The 16,387-nt window shown below is 36.6% G+C and overlaps 1 protein-coding gene and 1 pseudogene across 1 annotated transcript; one reads left to right on the forward strand and one right to left on the reverse strand.

Annotated features, from left to right (window-relative positions):
- The first annotated feature begins 2,263 nt into the window (after positions 1-2,263).
- Positions 2,264-2,899, forward strand: LOC137963272 (secreted RxLR effector protein 161-like). Its single transcript, XM_068810423.1, has one exon. The coding sequence runs from the start codon at positions 2,264-2,266 to the stop codon at positions 2,897-2,899; it is 636 nt and encodes a 211-aa protein (XP_068666524.1).
- Positions 2,900-8,237: 5,338 nt separating this feature from the next.
- LOC137963273 (pectin acetylesterase 10-like) lies at positions 8,238-9,914 on the reverse strand (annotated as a pseudogene).
- Between the last annotated feature and the right edge of the window lie 6,473 nt (positions 9,915-16,387).

Below are 16,387 nucleotides of genomic sequence, written 5' to 3' on the forward strand. Positions count from 1 at the left end.
TATGGAAGAAAATCTGAAACTGGAAACTAATTCAGATCAAGTCCCTACTAACAAGGAGCGTTATCAGAGACTAGTTGGGAGGTTAATGTATCTTACACATACCAGACCAGACTTAGCTTATGTACTAAGTGTGGTTAGTCAATTTATGCACTCTCCAAGTGAAGAACATACGAATGCCATCAATCGTATCCTGCGCTACTTGAAATCATCTCCAGGGAAAGGAATTTTGTTTAAAAAGGGAGGTGACTTGAATATTGAAGGTTATACCGATGCCGATCGGGCTGGGTCAATAGAAGATCGATGGTCTACATCTGGATACTTTACATTTTTAGGTGGAAATTTGGTCACTTGGAGAAGTAAGAAACAAGAGGTGGTGGCTAGATCGTCAGCTGAAGCCAAATGCAGGGGAATGGCCAAGGCAATATGTGAATTATTATGGATAAAAAATCTGATATAAGAACTACATATTGAGCAGACAAGTCCTATGAAATTATATTGTGACAATAAGGCAACATGCGATATTGCCCACAACCCAGTCCAGCATGATAGAACTAAACATGTTGAAGTTGATACACACTTTATTAAAGAAAATTTAGAAGCAAGAATCATTGAAGTCCCTCATGTTCGATTTGAGGATCAGCTTGCCGATGTGCTAACCAAAGCAGTGTCTTACCAAGCTTTTAACAAATGTCTTGACAAGTTGGGCATGAGTGATATCTATGCACCAACTTGAGGGGGAGTGTTAAGATTCACTCTGATATTTCTTCCCTTAAGGAGAAATCATGTAAATATTCTGCAAATCCGGTGATTGGGGTAATCCCGTTAATCACTCAAATTTTTTCTTGTATATTCTCTAAAATGGCTATTTAAGCCGATGATGTGAATGAAAAATTAAGATTGTAATTGAAGTATTATTTTTTACATAATGGACATGGTGAGGAATATGATTAGTAACTCTGGTCTCCCATTATCTTTGTAGAGTGAAGCTCTCAAAACTGCAGTCTATGTACTCAATAGGGTTCCAACCAAGGCGGTTCATAAAACGCCATTCGAGTTATGGAAAGGTTGGAAACCTAGTTTAAGGCATGTACATGTTTGGGACTATCGAGTTGAAGTTCAACTTTACAATCAACATGAAACAAAGTTAGACTTTAGAATAGTCAGTGGACATTTCATTGGTTAGGCGAAAAATTCTAAGGGAACATATTTTATTGTCCATCTCGTTCGATAAAAATTGTCGAATCTAAGAATGCAAGGTTCCTTGAGAATGATGAGATTAGTGGGAGTAGCCAACCTCGAAACTTAGTTTTTTTGGAGCATAAAAGTACTCCACCTGCTTCTACAACTTCGGATAGATTGGTTGTTGTTCATAAAAATCATCAGGATTCAATTATTCGAGTACAACAAATAGTTGTAGAACCATCTCATCATGAGGATACTCTTATAGATCAGATTACTCAACATTCTCAACCTGAAAATGTTGAAGTACCATTAAGAAGATCTTCACGAGTTAGGAAACCTGCAATCTCTTCAGATTATGAAGTGTACTTTCAAGAATCTGACATGGACATTTGTGCTAAAGATGATCCTATTACTTTTTTACTGGCCATGAGTAGACAAAAATTCACATTATGGAATGATGCCATGAAGGAAGAGTTGGATTCAATGGCTAAAAACCAAGTCTGGGTTCTTATTGAATTGCCTAAAGGGGGGAAGGCCATTGGCTGTTAATGGATTTTCAAAACCAAAAAAACTTTTTAGGTAATATTGAAAGATATAAGGAAAGACTAGTAGCCAAAGGATTTACTCAATAAGAAGGAATTGATTATTACAAAACTTTCTCTCCTGTTTCAAAGAAGGATTCATTTCGGATAATTATGGCATTAGTAGCTCATTTTGATATAGAGTTACATTAAATGGATGTCAAACGGTTTTCCTCAATGGAGACCTAGAAGAAGAGGTTTACATGAAACAACCTGAAGGTTTCATTTTGGAGGGGAATGATCACTTGGTTTGTAGACTTAAGAAATCTATATATGGACTAAAACAAGCCTCCCATCAGTGGTATTTAAAATTTGATGATGTTATTTCTTCATTTGGGTTGACGGAGAATATCATGGATCAATGTATATACCATAAGGTTAGTGAGAGCAAAATAATTTTCTTAGTCATATATGTAGATGATATTTTACTTGCTTCAAGTGATTTAGGATTACTTCATGAGGTCAAACAATTTCTCTCGTTGAAATCTTATATGAAGGATATGGGCAAAGCTGTTTATGTCATAGGCATAAAGATTGATAGAGACAAATCCCAAGGGACATTAGGAAAGTCTCAAGAAGCCTATATCAACAAAATTCTAGAGAGATATCGTATAAATAATTGCTCATCTGGTGTTGCACCTATTGTGAAAGGTAACAAATTAAGTTTGGAACAAGGTCCAAAAAATAATTTAGAGAGGGAAGAAATGAAAAATATTCTCTATGCTTCGGCAGTTGGGAGTTTAATGTATGCTCAGGTTTGCACAAGACCTGACATAGCATATGCAATGGGAATGTTGGTCAGATATCAAAGTAATCCCGATTTGGACTATTGGAAAGCTGCAAAGAAAGTCATGCGATACCTTCAGAGACTAAAAGACTCCAAGCTTATGTATGGATTATCTAATCATCTGGAAGTGATTGGATATTTAGATTCTGATTTTGCTAGCTGCCTTGATTCGAAAAAGTCGACATTGAGATACGTCTTCATATTACCTGGAGGGGACATTTCTTGGAGAAGTGGAAAACAATCTTTGATTTCTACTTCTATCACTGAAGCAGAGTTTGTAGCATGTTTTGAAGAGTCATCACAGGCTATATGGTCGAGGAGTTTTATTTTAGGGCTTAAAAATTGTTGACACCATTTCTAAGCCATTAAGTATTTATTGTGACAATTCCGCAGCAGTGTTTTTCATAAAGTTTTTAGCTATTCGAGAACATGTCAAAGCAAACAAGATGGTTGTGGAACACATCAGTACCGGATTAATGATCGTTGATCCATTCACAAAAGGTTTACCACCTGCTCTTTATAAGGGACATGTTGAACATATGGGACTCAATTCTATTAAGTAATTTATGTAATTGAGATTCCCTTTCTGTTTGTATCTCAATTTTGTCAATGAAAAACTCTATTAAGTTCATTTGTGTCTTCTCTTATTTGGTTGTATACATAAAGTGTAGAGAATGACAAGATAAGATGATCTCGAATGAGCATTATGCAAGTTCATTCATCAAGAAATGTGTCACATAAGGTTCTCATTCAAAGGAGACATTTACATTGTAATACATAGAAGGTAATACTTGCTTTAAAGGACTTACCGCCACGATTCATGTAATTTAATCTTCTTTGTTTTAGTATAAGGATATTCTATCTATAGAAAATATTCATGAAAATGTATCAATGATACATATTAAGTAGACGTATGGGTCAAGTGGGAGACTGTAAGATGGTTCACGATCCGTCACTTAAGTAACCCATCTGTCAGGTGGTTTTCCCCTGATGGTGGTCACCGGTAACGACCTTTCGGTTTCACGTCGTTTGGTTGTCTCCTTTGATGGAGAGGAGCCTATAAAAGGGGGTCTGGTCTAGCAGAGGTGTGCCTGAACGTTGCCATTGATGACCCTCAATGATAGATGAGACATTCTGTTTGCCGAAGAAGCTCTGTTTGCCGGAAGTTGACACCATGTCAGGAGGTACGATTTTGGTTTATGAATTTCATATATGGTTTCAAAATTCTATTTAAAGTATTCCTACACGATGCACTGTCTGGTGCTCACTGCCCCACCAAAGCAACGTCTCTTGACCGAGAATTAGTTGTGCGCATCGCCAGTCTCCAGGCGACTGGAAGTGAGAATGGGACCAACAGGGAGTCAGGAAGAAAATACTCACAACACGTTGATGGTTTAACGTCAGCGCACACAGCGAGCCCAGTTGTTCGACTCTCCTCTGCAAACCCGAACTACGGCTGACGGCTGGCTGAAGGCATTTTCTTCCCACGGGCACATCAGTTCCCACTAACCTCCCAGCACCTCCAGCGCACTGAGCACAACCTACTATGGCGCACCAGTGCAGTAATCCTGTTTGGTCGGGGACACTGTTCGGAAACATCGCTGTCTAGCTAGGGAGCGCCGGCATTTTTTAGATCCGCCAGGTACACAACGTATTGACAGTCGCACGTGCCACCAATGGCGATCGAAGAGGTGTGGGGTTCACAATGCCTCATCGTAAGTCTACGTCCTTCCAACCTCGAAAATGACATGTAAATTTTTAATTTTTTTACTGCAAAATAAAAACATAGATCATATTTTACAAAAAAAAATGGAATTGTAATCAAGACGAGAGATTTTGGTCTGATTCAACCAGAATTTTAAAGCTATATAAAATTCATAAAGAGAAAAGCCGAAGCACAAGATGCATACCTCTAGTCATAGTAGATAAAATTCTAGAAATTTGCAGAGAAAGGTCGAATTTATCCAAAGTCCCGTTGATAGAGAAAACTCAGGCTTATTTCTAGACCAAATCCCATTTAATGTACAATCCTTAATCCCTTCTTTCCCATCAAAATAGGAAGAAGTTGTAATTGCTCACTATCCTTACATCTAAGCGAAACTACCCAATAATGGGTTAAACCCAAAAAAGGGAAACAACTATCAAAGGCATCATGTCTGAAAGGAGGGAGTGGAGGAAGAGTCATGAGATACTTGGTAATGGGATTGTAGAGATAGTCACTGAGCTTGAGATTGGTGTGGATTTTCTTGAACTAGCATATGACGCCATTACAAGAACCCATATTCTTGATGTTGTGATGTGAAGGGAAGACAAGGGAGTCTTGGAGCGTGAGTGCTCCTTTGTCGTCCAAGCGGCAGAACATACATTCGCGTATGAAGCCATAGTCGTAGTACTTGAGATAGACAAAACCGAAGTCAATAGATTTGGCACTGAAAGAAGCTAACTTTCTTGATCAAATTCTACCATTTCCTTAAAATAGCTTCACACTTGAGCCGTGATTTCTTGGGTAGACATGAAAAAATTTCAAGTGAGATGTCATCAGGCAAGCTGACCTCCATTAAAACAATATTAGAGTAGTAGGTCGATCACCAAGATGCAAAAACAAAGCAAGACCCAACAACAAGAATGGAAGACGTGGAATGAAGGAAGATGGTATGATCCGGCAATGCCACAAGGCAGAAGAGAGCAAGTCCTACCTCACTTATATATAAACCGAAGAGGCTACCTGTTCTAGTCTGATTTGGAATCCTGGTTTCCCTAGAGTTTCCTTTTACGTAATACTTGCTAAACATGGAGCTCTACTTTCCTTCCTTGATATTTCGCTGACTGGAGATTTCACAATTGATAGTTTTTCAATCATGATGTAGTACTTCAAAAGTTTAGAATTATGCAATTGAAACATAAATCTTAATAACTAAAATTATATTTTAATCTTCAACATTCAAATAAAGAAATTCATTAAATATTACTTTGAATTTTTGTAGCTTTAAAAATTTTTTGTAATTATTAGATAGATTAATTAAATATTACTTTGTAGGTGGGGTACCATTGCACAAAAGTAAAATTTTCTCACAAAAATTATAGAAGGATTTTGTTGTTGTCCAATCTAATTACACCCAATTAGCAACTCGTGTAATAAGAAGGATTTTGTGGAAAATTATTATTATATTTTTTATATTTCAAGGAATTGTACCCGAATATTGGATTTAAAATTTTGATTTATCTAAATAATGACTTTTTAAACTTATTTCCCAAATTATCTGATTTCGACCTTTGAAATCCTCATAGGATCGATCAACTTTCCACATTAGTAAAGCTTGTCCATATAGCACCGTGCAGCCCATCCTTTAAAACCTAAAATTCCTCATTTCCCAATTCTCTTTCCTCTTTCCTTAATGGACATGCTGATGTGGCGTCATTTGGACAAGCTTTGTTGACATGGGCAAATGTAAAAATCTAAAGAAGAAAAAATTTAAGGAAAACTACAAAAATAAAATAATTTAAAATACAAAAGGGTAAATAAGGAAAATAAAAAAAAGTAAAAAAATAAATAATAATAAAAAATGAACATAGAAAAAAATAATAATGGGAGAAAAAGTAATTAGTCATTAAAATAAAAAATAAGTAATAAAACTAAAAAAATTAATTGAATCAATTAATAGTCAAATAATTTTTTAATTATATAAATAGAATACGTTATGTTAATTAGTAAATTAAGTAAGTCTTGCATGTTTGATTAAATAGTTGATTAGCTATATAATTAATAATGTCAATTGGCTACCACAAATCATCATGTAATTGATTATTTTCTTACCAAATCAGTAATTATTCAATCAGTAAATGTATTAAATACAAATTAATCAACTAGTATTAATTTCAGTCAAATAGTAAATTATTCTGGTTCTTCGAACCAACTCCATTGGAATGTGTTCAATTTTATATTTAAAATGAGTTCAATTTATTAAATAATTAAGTAATTACTACCTATTCAATTAAATAATTGATTAATTATTACATTAAATAGGTCAATTGACCAATTTACTACCACAAATAATGGGTTTTTAATTATTTTTTACCTAATCAATAATTATTTAATTACTAAATATATTATTTTAATTAACTAGTATTAGCAATCATCAAATAGTATGTCATTGTGGTTCTTACAGACTCCATTAATCCTACAAACCAAGTTAATTAGTTAGTTATATAATAAGAATATGATTAAGTAATTACTACCTATTCGATTAAATAATTGATTAGTAATCACCTCACCGTTGGCAAACTGTGTGTCCACTTCCGTGAGTTGCATTGCGTCTTGTGAGAGGGGGTGGAAACCGGAAAGCATAAAATTTTGACACAACCCACAATTGATCACTCGCATAATCTGTGGCTCGTCAGTGAGATGGAGCCTCAACGAAGCAACAACGCTTATCTTCCAATTTCTTACATGAATCTGTTTCACCAGTCTCAGATGGGGCTTGGTCTTCCTTCCGAAGAATTTTCTCAGTGGCTCCTACCCACATGCGATTAATTTGTCCCTTTCCAAAGGTGGATAAGAGCAGGGGTTATCCCCAAATTTTGCACTCATAGGACAGGTTTTACAAAAATTTTGTTTAGTGAAGGTTTTATAGAAGAATTCTAAGTTCTGTAAGTATAGCTTATTGGTTCATGCTCTACAGTTGGCTAATGTATTGTTAACTCTTTCATATGTGAAATTCAATTGGATGCCACATCTCGTAGATCTTTTATTTTGATATTTATTGAATTTCTGGATGTTTTCCCATTTATTAAAAAATATCAATTAGACATTGTAGTTCTTGTTGCATGAGGATTAGACTTGGGACATCACTCCTTTCTGCCAGTACTAAAGGTTTTTTTTAACTACAATATGAACAACTTTTTCAGTGTACAATACACATGTGGTCTCTGTCTATGTTTCAGTGTTAATGAAAGTGTACTGATTGACTACTTGGCTTCCATGAAATAATGTTGATTTGATTGCCATATTTGTCTACAGCCTTGGCATGACCGTAGGGAAATGCCTTCCAACGCCATCTTTGCTCTTGTTATCTCTCATGATCTGATTTGATTGCCATATATGTCTACAGCCTTGGCCAAACAGATAGCATTTATAGCATTTATCCCACAAAAAGGGAAAAAAATAATTTCAAGTAAATAAATTTCTTAGTACTTCAATAGTAAACGACAAAACTAATTACCGATTAAAGGGAATTTATCTACCATTAGAAAGAAAATTTTGATAAAAAAAGAAGCAATTTTTCTGTCATTTATGTTTTTCTGCAATGACGAATAGCCATATTCTTATACTCGGTCATGAATCACTCTAAATCTGACAAAAGAACAAAAGAGCTTGCATACATATATTCAAGAAGATTCTTATTAATCTATTTCCCATACTAATCAGGTCATTAATACATGTCTTACTATTTACGTTTTTCACTGGAAAACCAGAAACAATAACCTCCCTCTTTACTTGCATGGGGGAAGCAGATTCTTATAGAGGGCACAAGAATTCACATGCAAATTACAACATGCTAGACATTGCAGTAATAGCCAGATCCTAACTGGGTCTCATATTCTACACCTTTTTGCGTCAAATCTTCTTGATATGAATATGCACCTGAATCGAGTGAAAATAATAGTGAAGAGATCCAATGCTGACTTCTTCAATGAAAGACGAGGTTGTGACAACTCTGGTCACAAAGGTAAGCACAGTCTATCATCTTCACTTCAGTTCGGTCAAAGTACCAATCACCGATAGCTACAACGATTCTCTGCTGTCAACAAATTTCAGATGTTTGTTTCTCAATGAGAATCTATGAGCAAAATAGTGACAGAGTTTTGAACCAAAGAACTCTTCCATTCTTTTCTTCCCCAGACTTGGTGAATGAAAATTAAAAAAGATAAGAGTAAATTGAAACCACACCCATAAACTGAACAGTCTGGCTATGGCTGCCACTTGACATATCAGCTCTAAGTTTGACAGAGGGAGGGAGAGACAATCCTAATACCTTGTTCCTGATGACAGGAGAATTGTTGGCAAACCATGTGTCTTGCCTCTCTAATTGGCAATGGGCGAAACATGAATTTATGAACAACCCATTTTGCTTGGACATTGAGAACCCTTTAATAGCTGAAAGCATTTTATTCCTAAAATCTGTTTAAGAAGATAACACCAAAGCTTCAAAGGCATTTCAAGGTCAATTATTGACATAAATGACAGTAAAGTACAAAGGTGAATAACAGTGAAAGAGAAGCACTCTGGAAGAATCTGATTTGTCCTGGTGTGCACCTTTCATAATTTAACTTGCAAGTATGCCATTCACCATGCGGATCAGCTGATGGTGGACACAAACTAGCTTGTACCAGAAAAAAAATGAATAAGAAACAATTCAAAACATAAGCAGACATATTCAGTAAAGGATCATTCAGAATCTACAAAAGTTTACCTGCCAAACATCATATGCAGCATTCAGAAAAAAAAGTGGGGTCTTAATATTAGCCACAAAAATTTCAGGGAAGAAACACTGCAACAAAGTTGGAACCACATACATCAATCTCCAGTTTATATGTTTTTATGTGAGAGTAAAAGAGAGAATAAAAAGAAGGGTGCATTTACAGAAGTTGGATCCTTATGCGATGTACAAAAGGATGGCAAGAAAGAGTCTATGCATATATATTTTCATTTATTGTGCTCATTTATGATGATCCTGAAGTATTTTCAGTTAGCAAGAAGCAAGCACAGAATCAATAGCCTTGGCATTATTTCATGCTAGCCTAGTATTTGATCGAGATAAAAACCTTTAGAAAAAAGCAAGATCCATGACCCCTTGATTCCACTCATGATGACAACAATACAAGAAAAAGAGCAGAAAAAAGCAAGCCATACACATCAAGGAACTTCCTGGCATTAGCAAGACACTTGACTTTTATTGATCTAGTTCTTTGAATTCATCACAATGCATTATGGATGATAAACCTCTAGCGGAACAACCAGAAAGAAGAGCCTAGAATGCACCAACCAGATAAAATCACTAAAAACCCCAAGATTTTGAGTTAAAGTCCTTCACAAAAGAAGTGATAAAATCATTAGATGAAATACCAAACCTCCTTAGCATAGCGCATCCCTTTTGACTTCAGAGCTTCCATGGCAGCCAACCAAATTCATTGCCCACGAAAGACAAACCCAGCAGCCTAAATAAAAAAGAGGAAATAATTATATATATAGGAATTGGTCTAGAGCAAGGATGATTATGGTTGTTTTCACTGGAAACAAGAAAATAATTAGAAACAAATATCCCAAAGTACTTGGATTACACCTTCACCGCTAAAGCATGCCCCATCACGTATAATGGAGAAGGGATTGCGAGGCCGCAAAGAGACGGAGACTGGAGAGAGATGGAAGAGAAGAGAGAGGGAGTAGTGAGATCGGGGGCTGCAAGGAGAAGAGATAGAGGGTGCGCGAGAGAGGGCGAAAAAATAAAAAATGAAGAGACCGAGAGAGTGGGTGCAGGAGAGAGGGGGGAAAATCGACGAGGGTTCGAACCCCGGCGTTTGGTTGATCATGATTGGCAAAAACGGGCATAAACCAGATTCCATAACTTAAACCGTAGAGATGATTTTTGGATTCATCTTAGTCACCTAGATGACTTGAACTCTGGTATTCCACTCAGGAGATGAACTGAATAATGCGGCTGAAGTTCAACTCCAACGACAAGTAGACCCCCCCATCATAAGTACATTTCGATAATTTTATTTTATCTTTAGAGGAGCTCATTTGGTCATCTTGCAAAAACCTATTAGAATTGAAGTCAATCATTTTGTGAGTTGTTTTCCTATAGTGAGCATAAAGGTGATCTGAAATTTGTCAGCATTTGCATCATTTATGCTCAAAATTCAATCTTCTTCATGTCTGAAAGCTATTTTCTGAGCTGATGGGTGAGTTCAATCGAGAAAGAGAATAGGAAAACTGATTTTTATTACACTAGCTGAAATTACAAAATGTTTTAGCTTGCCTATCTTACTCAGAATTTTTTTCTTTCTACCACATTTATCAAAGTGCCCAATTTTATTGATCACACCCGTTTGTGTTACTTTCTCCATCCTACCAATCCTTTCCCTAGATTCCCTCTCCACCCGTGTTCTGTAGGTCTATTCCACATTCCCTCCTAAAAATAAAATAAAAAATTAAAATCTTAAGCAAAACTCGAGATATAAAATATAAAAAAGGAGCGCTATGTCATTCGATTAAAGAATAAAACATTTATTGTCCGTGTCAAAACTGAACATAACTGCATTAATAAAGGAAAATAAAACAAAATCATACTTTTCCCCCCTCTTCTCTTCTTCCCGAATATTTTGAACCGTTAAAAAAGAAAACAAACTATACATGCAAATATGTTTTGCCGCCCCTAACCGCAACATTACTAGGGAGAAATTAACTGGTGGCTGAGGAACAACGGGCAAAAAGGGGTGCAAAACGAGAACTTCCCAGGAGGTCACCCATCCTAGTACAACTCTCGCCCAAGCGTGCTTAACTTCGGAGTTTTGATGGGCTTTCTTTTAGTACAATCCACACAAGTAACAAAATCACTAAAGTCAAGAGCCTCAATGACTCCTTCATTTACTAATCTCGTAATTCTAACAATGGAAATATTACCTAATCTCCTATGCCACAACATAAAGGGTTTCTCAATTATAACACCATGTTTAATGCCAACATTTGTACCATGCACAATTACAAGACTACAATTAAGGCTCGAATTTAAAAGAAGTTTAAATAACCATCATCCAAAATACTTTTTCCAACAAGAATATTGTCTTTATACAAATGAAGGAAATTAGTAAGGAAATTGAAACTGAAACAACAAGATAAAAGTCTAGAAACACAAATAAGGTTTCTTGAAAAGGATGGAACATAAAAAGTCTTTCCAAAGTCAAAAACCAAACCAGAATTAAGGACAAGTCTATAAGTCTCAACTGCCCCCACATATGAACCCATCTTGTATCCTGAATAGTTGGAACTTTAACTTTTCGTTGGTTTTCGTTTGTTTAAGAAGCCATGCATGGTGTTAGCAACATGGATTGTAGTACTAGAATCAATCTATCAAGTGTTATAAGAAATATTAACCATATTAGATTCAAAACATACTAAAGAGATGGGATTACCTTTCATTTCAAGCCAATGCTTGAATTTGGGGCAAGTCTTCCTTTTATGTCCTTTCTTCTTACAAAAAAAATATTTGATATCTCCCTTATTAACTTAATTAAGAGGGGGTTTTTCTCTTCTCATTCTTAAATGGTTTCTTGCCACGAATCATCAAATTTGAACTTCCAATCTCCTCTTGATTCAGCTTCCCTTCCTCTTGTACACACATGGTCAGAAGTTCATTAATTGATCATTTCTCCCTATGTGCGTTGTAAGAGATCTTGAACGGTCTGTATTCAGACGAGAGCAAGTAAAGGATGAAGTAAACCAGAAATGACTCGGACATCTCAATCTCCAACAATTTCAGTCTAGCGGTAATGTCCCACATCGGCACGATGTGTTCACGCACACCTTTGGTGCCTATAAATTTCATGGAACACATTTTCGTCATCAGGGTGCTTGCTAATTGTTGATTTTTAGGATTCCATGAATTTAGCTCATGGAGAAAAAGGGAAAGAAACCCATTGGGAGAAAATAGGTGGAAGAAGGGTTATGGAATTGATTATAACCCTTCCCTTGAAGCTCCATTTATAGATTAATAAAACGACTATATTATAATAATACCCTTGAAATTAGGGTTTAGGGTTTAGGGTTTTAACCCAAGAACTTTAACGTAATTACATCAATGTCATCTCTTTGAGATAACCCTTTATTTACCATCCTACCATCAATTTATGTGGGCCTATGGGCCTTCTCCTTGATCTGTGGGCCTTGTGCCTATCTTCAATATCTCTTATATTCATGACTCTTCCTTGATCTTATGGGCTTGAGCCCATCTTCTAATACACTTGGATATGTGAGTCTTCCTTGGTCATGTGGGCTTGGGTTCTGTCTTCCAACACTCCCCCTCAAGCTGGTGGTGAGAGAACAGCATAAACTTCTAGCTTGCTGTAAATGATATAATATGCTACAAATCGTTTTCTGTAAAATATGCCTTCATCTTCCAACACTCCCCCTCACACAGGTGCTCTCGTTCATGAGGCCCATCTGGTATATTATCAGTCAGAGTAAATTACTCCTAGCCACTAAGACATTGCTCTGAAGTGTTCGCCTCTACCACCGTGTCCCTCCGCAGGACAACGACTCTCAAGTTGTAGAGTAATATATGATATTAATAGGGGGAAGTACCATAAATATTATAATAAGTTCCTCCGTCAAAGACATCGAACCACAAAAATATGATATTTTTTACGGGAATGAAGTTCCTTAGTCATGGACTTTTAACCACAAAAATTTTGATATTTTTGACAGGGATGAAGTTCCTCTGTCAAGGACTTCAAACCACAAATAATTTTGATATTTTTTACAGGAATGAAGTTCCTCTATCATGGACTCCCAACCACAAAAAATTGATATTTTTTACGGGGATGAAGTTCTACCATCACGGACTCCCAACCACAAATAAATTTGATATGTTCTATGGGGACGAAGTTTCTCCATCATGGACTCCCAACCAAAAATAATTTTGATATTTTTGACAGGGATGAAGTTCCTCCGTCATTGACTCCCAACCACAAAAATTTGATATTTTTTATAGGAACAAATAAATAATGGTATTGGGCTATCTCTTCTTAAAAAATAATGTCTCATCAAAAGAGACACAATAGTAGCAATTGAAATGGGCTCCTGCCCATTTAACACGACCCAAAATAATCCTTGTAAAATTGACCCATGAAATAATTTAATGCACATATATATACCAAATAATATGCTCACCAAGGAATAATCTGTCAATTCTTGACAATAAAACTCCAACCAAAGAAAAAGTTACCGAGTCACGCCGAAATATATATAAAAGTTGGGCATGTATACCAAGGCAAAAAATAAGTGGCCGGTTAGTTGACACAGACCGAGTTGACTCAGTCCGAGTTGCTATGGGTTGACTCGGTCTGGCTGGTGCAGAAACAGCGGGCACTGGATTGACTCGGGCGAGTCCATGTTGTGCCAGCAGGCCATAGCGTTGATACATTCGTGTTTCCGAACTTAGAAACATGAAATATTTGAACAGTGAAATATTCGTTTTCCCGGTTTCTTCGGCGGAAACAGTGTTCGGAGGGAGATCAGAAGGAAAGTTTCCAACCCTCTTCTTCCCGGACGCACAGCGGAAACTCGGAAGGAAAGTTTCCAACCCGACTTCATCTTCTACGGCAGCGGTGGGTCGTCTTTCCCCTCGGCCGAACAGAGAACGACAAAAAAAAAATGCAGCAGCAGTACATCTTCTTCCCGGATGCCGACGCTGTGATGGATTTGGTGACGAAGACAACTCGCCCGAAACAGTATTCTGGACGGAGTAAGCGGCTCGGGGAGAGAAGTTTTTTTTCGCAAGCTGTCGTCGTCTTCGGCCTCCAAAAAAATTGGCAGCAGCAGCGGCGGTGACGGGAAGCCTTCGACAGAGGACGGTAAGCTGGACTGGTGCTTCTTCTCCCGTTCATGGCGTCATCGTCTCCGGTAACGGCGACGTGACCTTCGGCAAAACATACCTTACCTTAACGACAATAATTCCGCAACGGAATTATTTCCTCCAGAACGGAAATAATTCTGGCGCAAGCTTCCAAAAGAGTGGTCGTGGCAGGCGGCGCAGACACTGCCAGAGAAGTTAAGCGAGACCAGCGGTGACGTTAAGCGAAGACGACAGCCAGTAGCAGCAGAAACACTACTCGGGAAGACGCCATGGATTTGCTCAAGAGTGAAGACAACAGATTATATACCAAGGGTAAGGCAGTTTATCGAGGTGGGAAGCAAACAATACCAGCGGCAGATTAATGAGAGAAAAAAATAGAACTCCATCTCATCATACTCTAGCAGACAAATAAACCGAAGAAAGAAAAACAATACCATTAAAATAAACCACGATTTTCACCAACTAAAAACAACATTATGACAAAAGAAAAATAATCTGTTTCTGAATCTTGAAAAAACCATCCTCGAGTCTTAAAAATTAAAGGTATGATACCATGTTGATTTTCAGAACTCCATGAATTTAGCTCATGGAGAAAAAGGGAAAAAAACTCATTAGAAAAAAATAGGAGGAAGAAGGGTTATGTAATTAATTATAACCCTCCCCCTGAAGCTCTATTTATATATTAATAAAATTACTATATTATAATAATACCCATGAACTTAGAGTTTAGGGTTTAAGGATTTAACCCTGGAACTTTAACTTAATTACATAAATGTCATCTCTATGAGATGACCCTTTATTTACCATCTTGGCATCAATGTATGTAGGCCTATGGGCCTTTCTCCTTGATCTGTGGGCCTTGACCCATTTTCAATATATCTTAGATGTATGGGTTTTCCATGATCTTATGGGTTTGGGCCCATTTTCTAGTACACTTGAATATGTGAGTCTTCCTTGGTCGTGTGGGCTTGGGTCCTGTCTTCCAACACTAATGTTTTGTCAGAAGTCTCAAACTGATCTTGAATAGTTTTAAGATATTCTTTTGTTTTGGCAAAATCAAGGATGGATCCATGGATACTTTTCCCAATGTGAGACTTGATAAACATAAAACTTTAAGCGATCTAATCGCTCCTAGAGATCAAATGATATTTTTTTTAACTTGGGTACTTGATTTCATGGGCCATGGAGGTTCATCCACTCGAAATGCCAAATCAAGCCTGTTAGGAATTATACGCCCTAATTCCAAACTAATGAGAGCAATAATAAGAAATGTGGAAGAAGGACAAAAACAAGCACGAAAATACACAACAAGGTATAATAGGTTCACCTCAAGGTGAGACTATGTCCTATCTTCCGCCATTGCAATAATTCACTATGAAGATGAAATAACTTACAAAGAGAAATCGCTCCTTTAGCGGCGAACCCCCAATTTAAAGAGAAAACTAGGGAAATCGCATTACAAGAATGAAATTCCTAAATTGCTCTTAATGAAACAACAGTCAATATATCGTGGATCGGATGGGCAACTAAAAATTTGTTTTAAATTTTCCTTTCCAATTCTAATTAATCACTTAAATATAAAAATTACCACGTGAGGATAAATTATTAACTTTCCATGGTTAATCACAAAATTTTATGTCATTAACTTTATGTGACTAAACTGAATGTCACTAGACATTTTTCATAATTAAGAATGTTGTGGTTATTACTTAATTATTCAAATGTAAACCAAAATATGACATCAAAATAATTGACAAAAATTTATGCCAATTATTAATTTATTATATTTAGGTCAATCATAATATGCATAGAAGATTAAGTATGCATAAAACCTAAATAAAATTTTCGCATATAAAAATTAATACATATTAAACATTCATATATGCATATCCAATTATTTAATCCATATGCACTAAAATGAAAAATAATGAAAACTAAAATATTCTATTTTTCCTGTTATTTATATATGAATTACGTGTATCCAATGATAACACTGGGATTAGATGGGGCGTGAGCACGTTTGGTGCTCTTGCGCGTACAGTGATGCGGGACAGCCAGAGAGCATGATGTCATGCTCCTGGCTTTGGTTGTGCTCCAAAGAGAGCACGGAACGCCAGTGTACACTACACCGGTCTCCGCTATGTTCGGTCACGCCACTCTCAGCTGCTCACTACCAAGCGTCTCGTCCAATCGTCGTATCTTTTCAG

Source organism: Aristolochia californica, unplaced genomic scaffold (assembly GCF_029961685.1).
Source record: "Aristolochia californica isolate CCGP_79_NKW_82.1479 unplaced genomic scaffold, dmAriCali1.0.hap1 SCAF_4, whole genome shotgun sequence".
Taxonomy (NCBI): domain Eukaryota; kingdom Viridiplantae; phylum Streptophyta; class Magnoliopsida; order Piperales; family Aristolochiaceae; genus Aristolochia; species Aristolochia californica.

Excerpts from the sequence above, each read along its gene's own strand:
- LOC137963272 (XM_068810423.1), top strand. The coding sequence starts at position 2,264 with ATGGGCAAAGCTGTTTATGTCATAGGCATAAAGATTGATAGAGACAAA.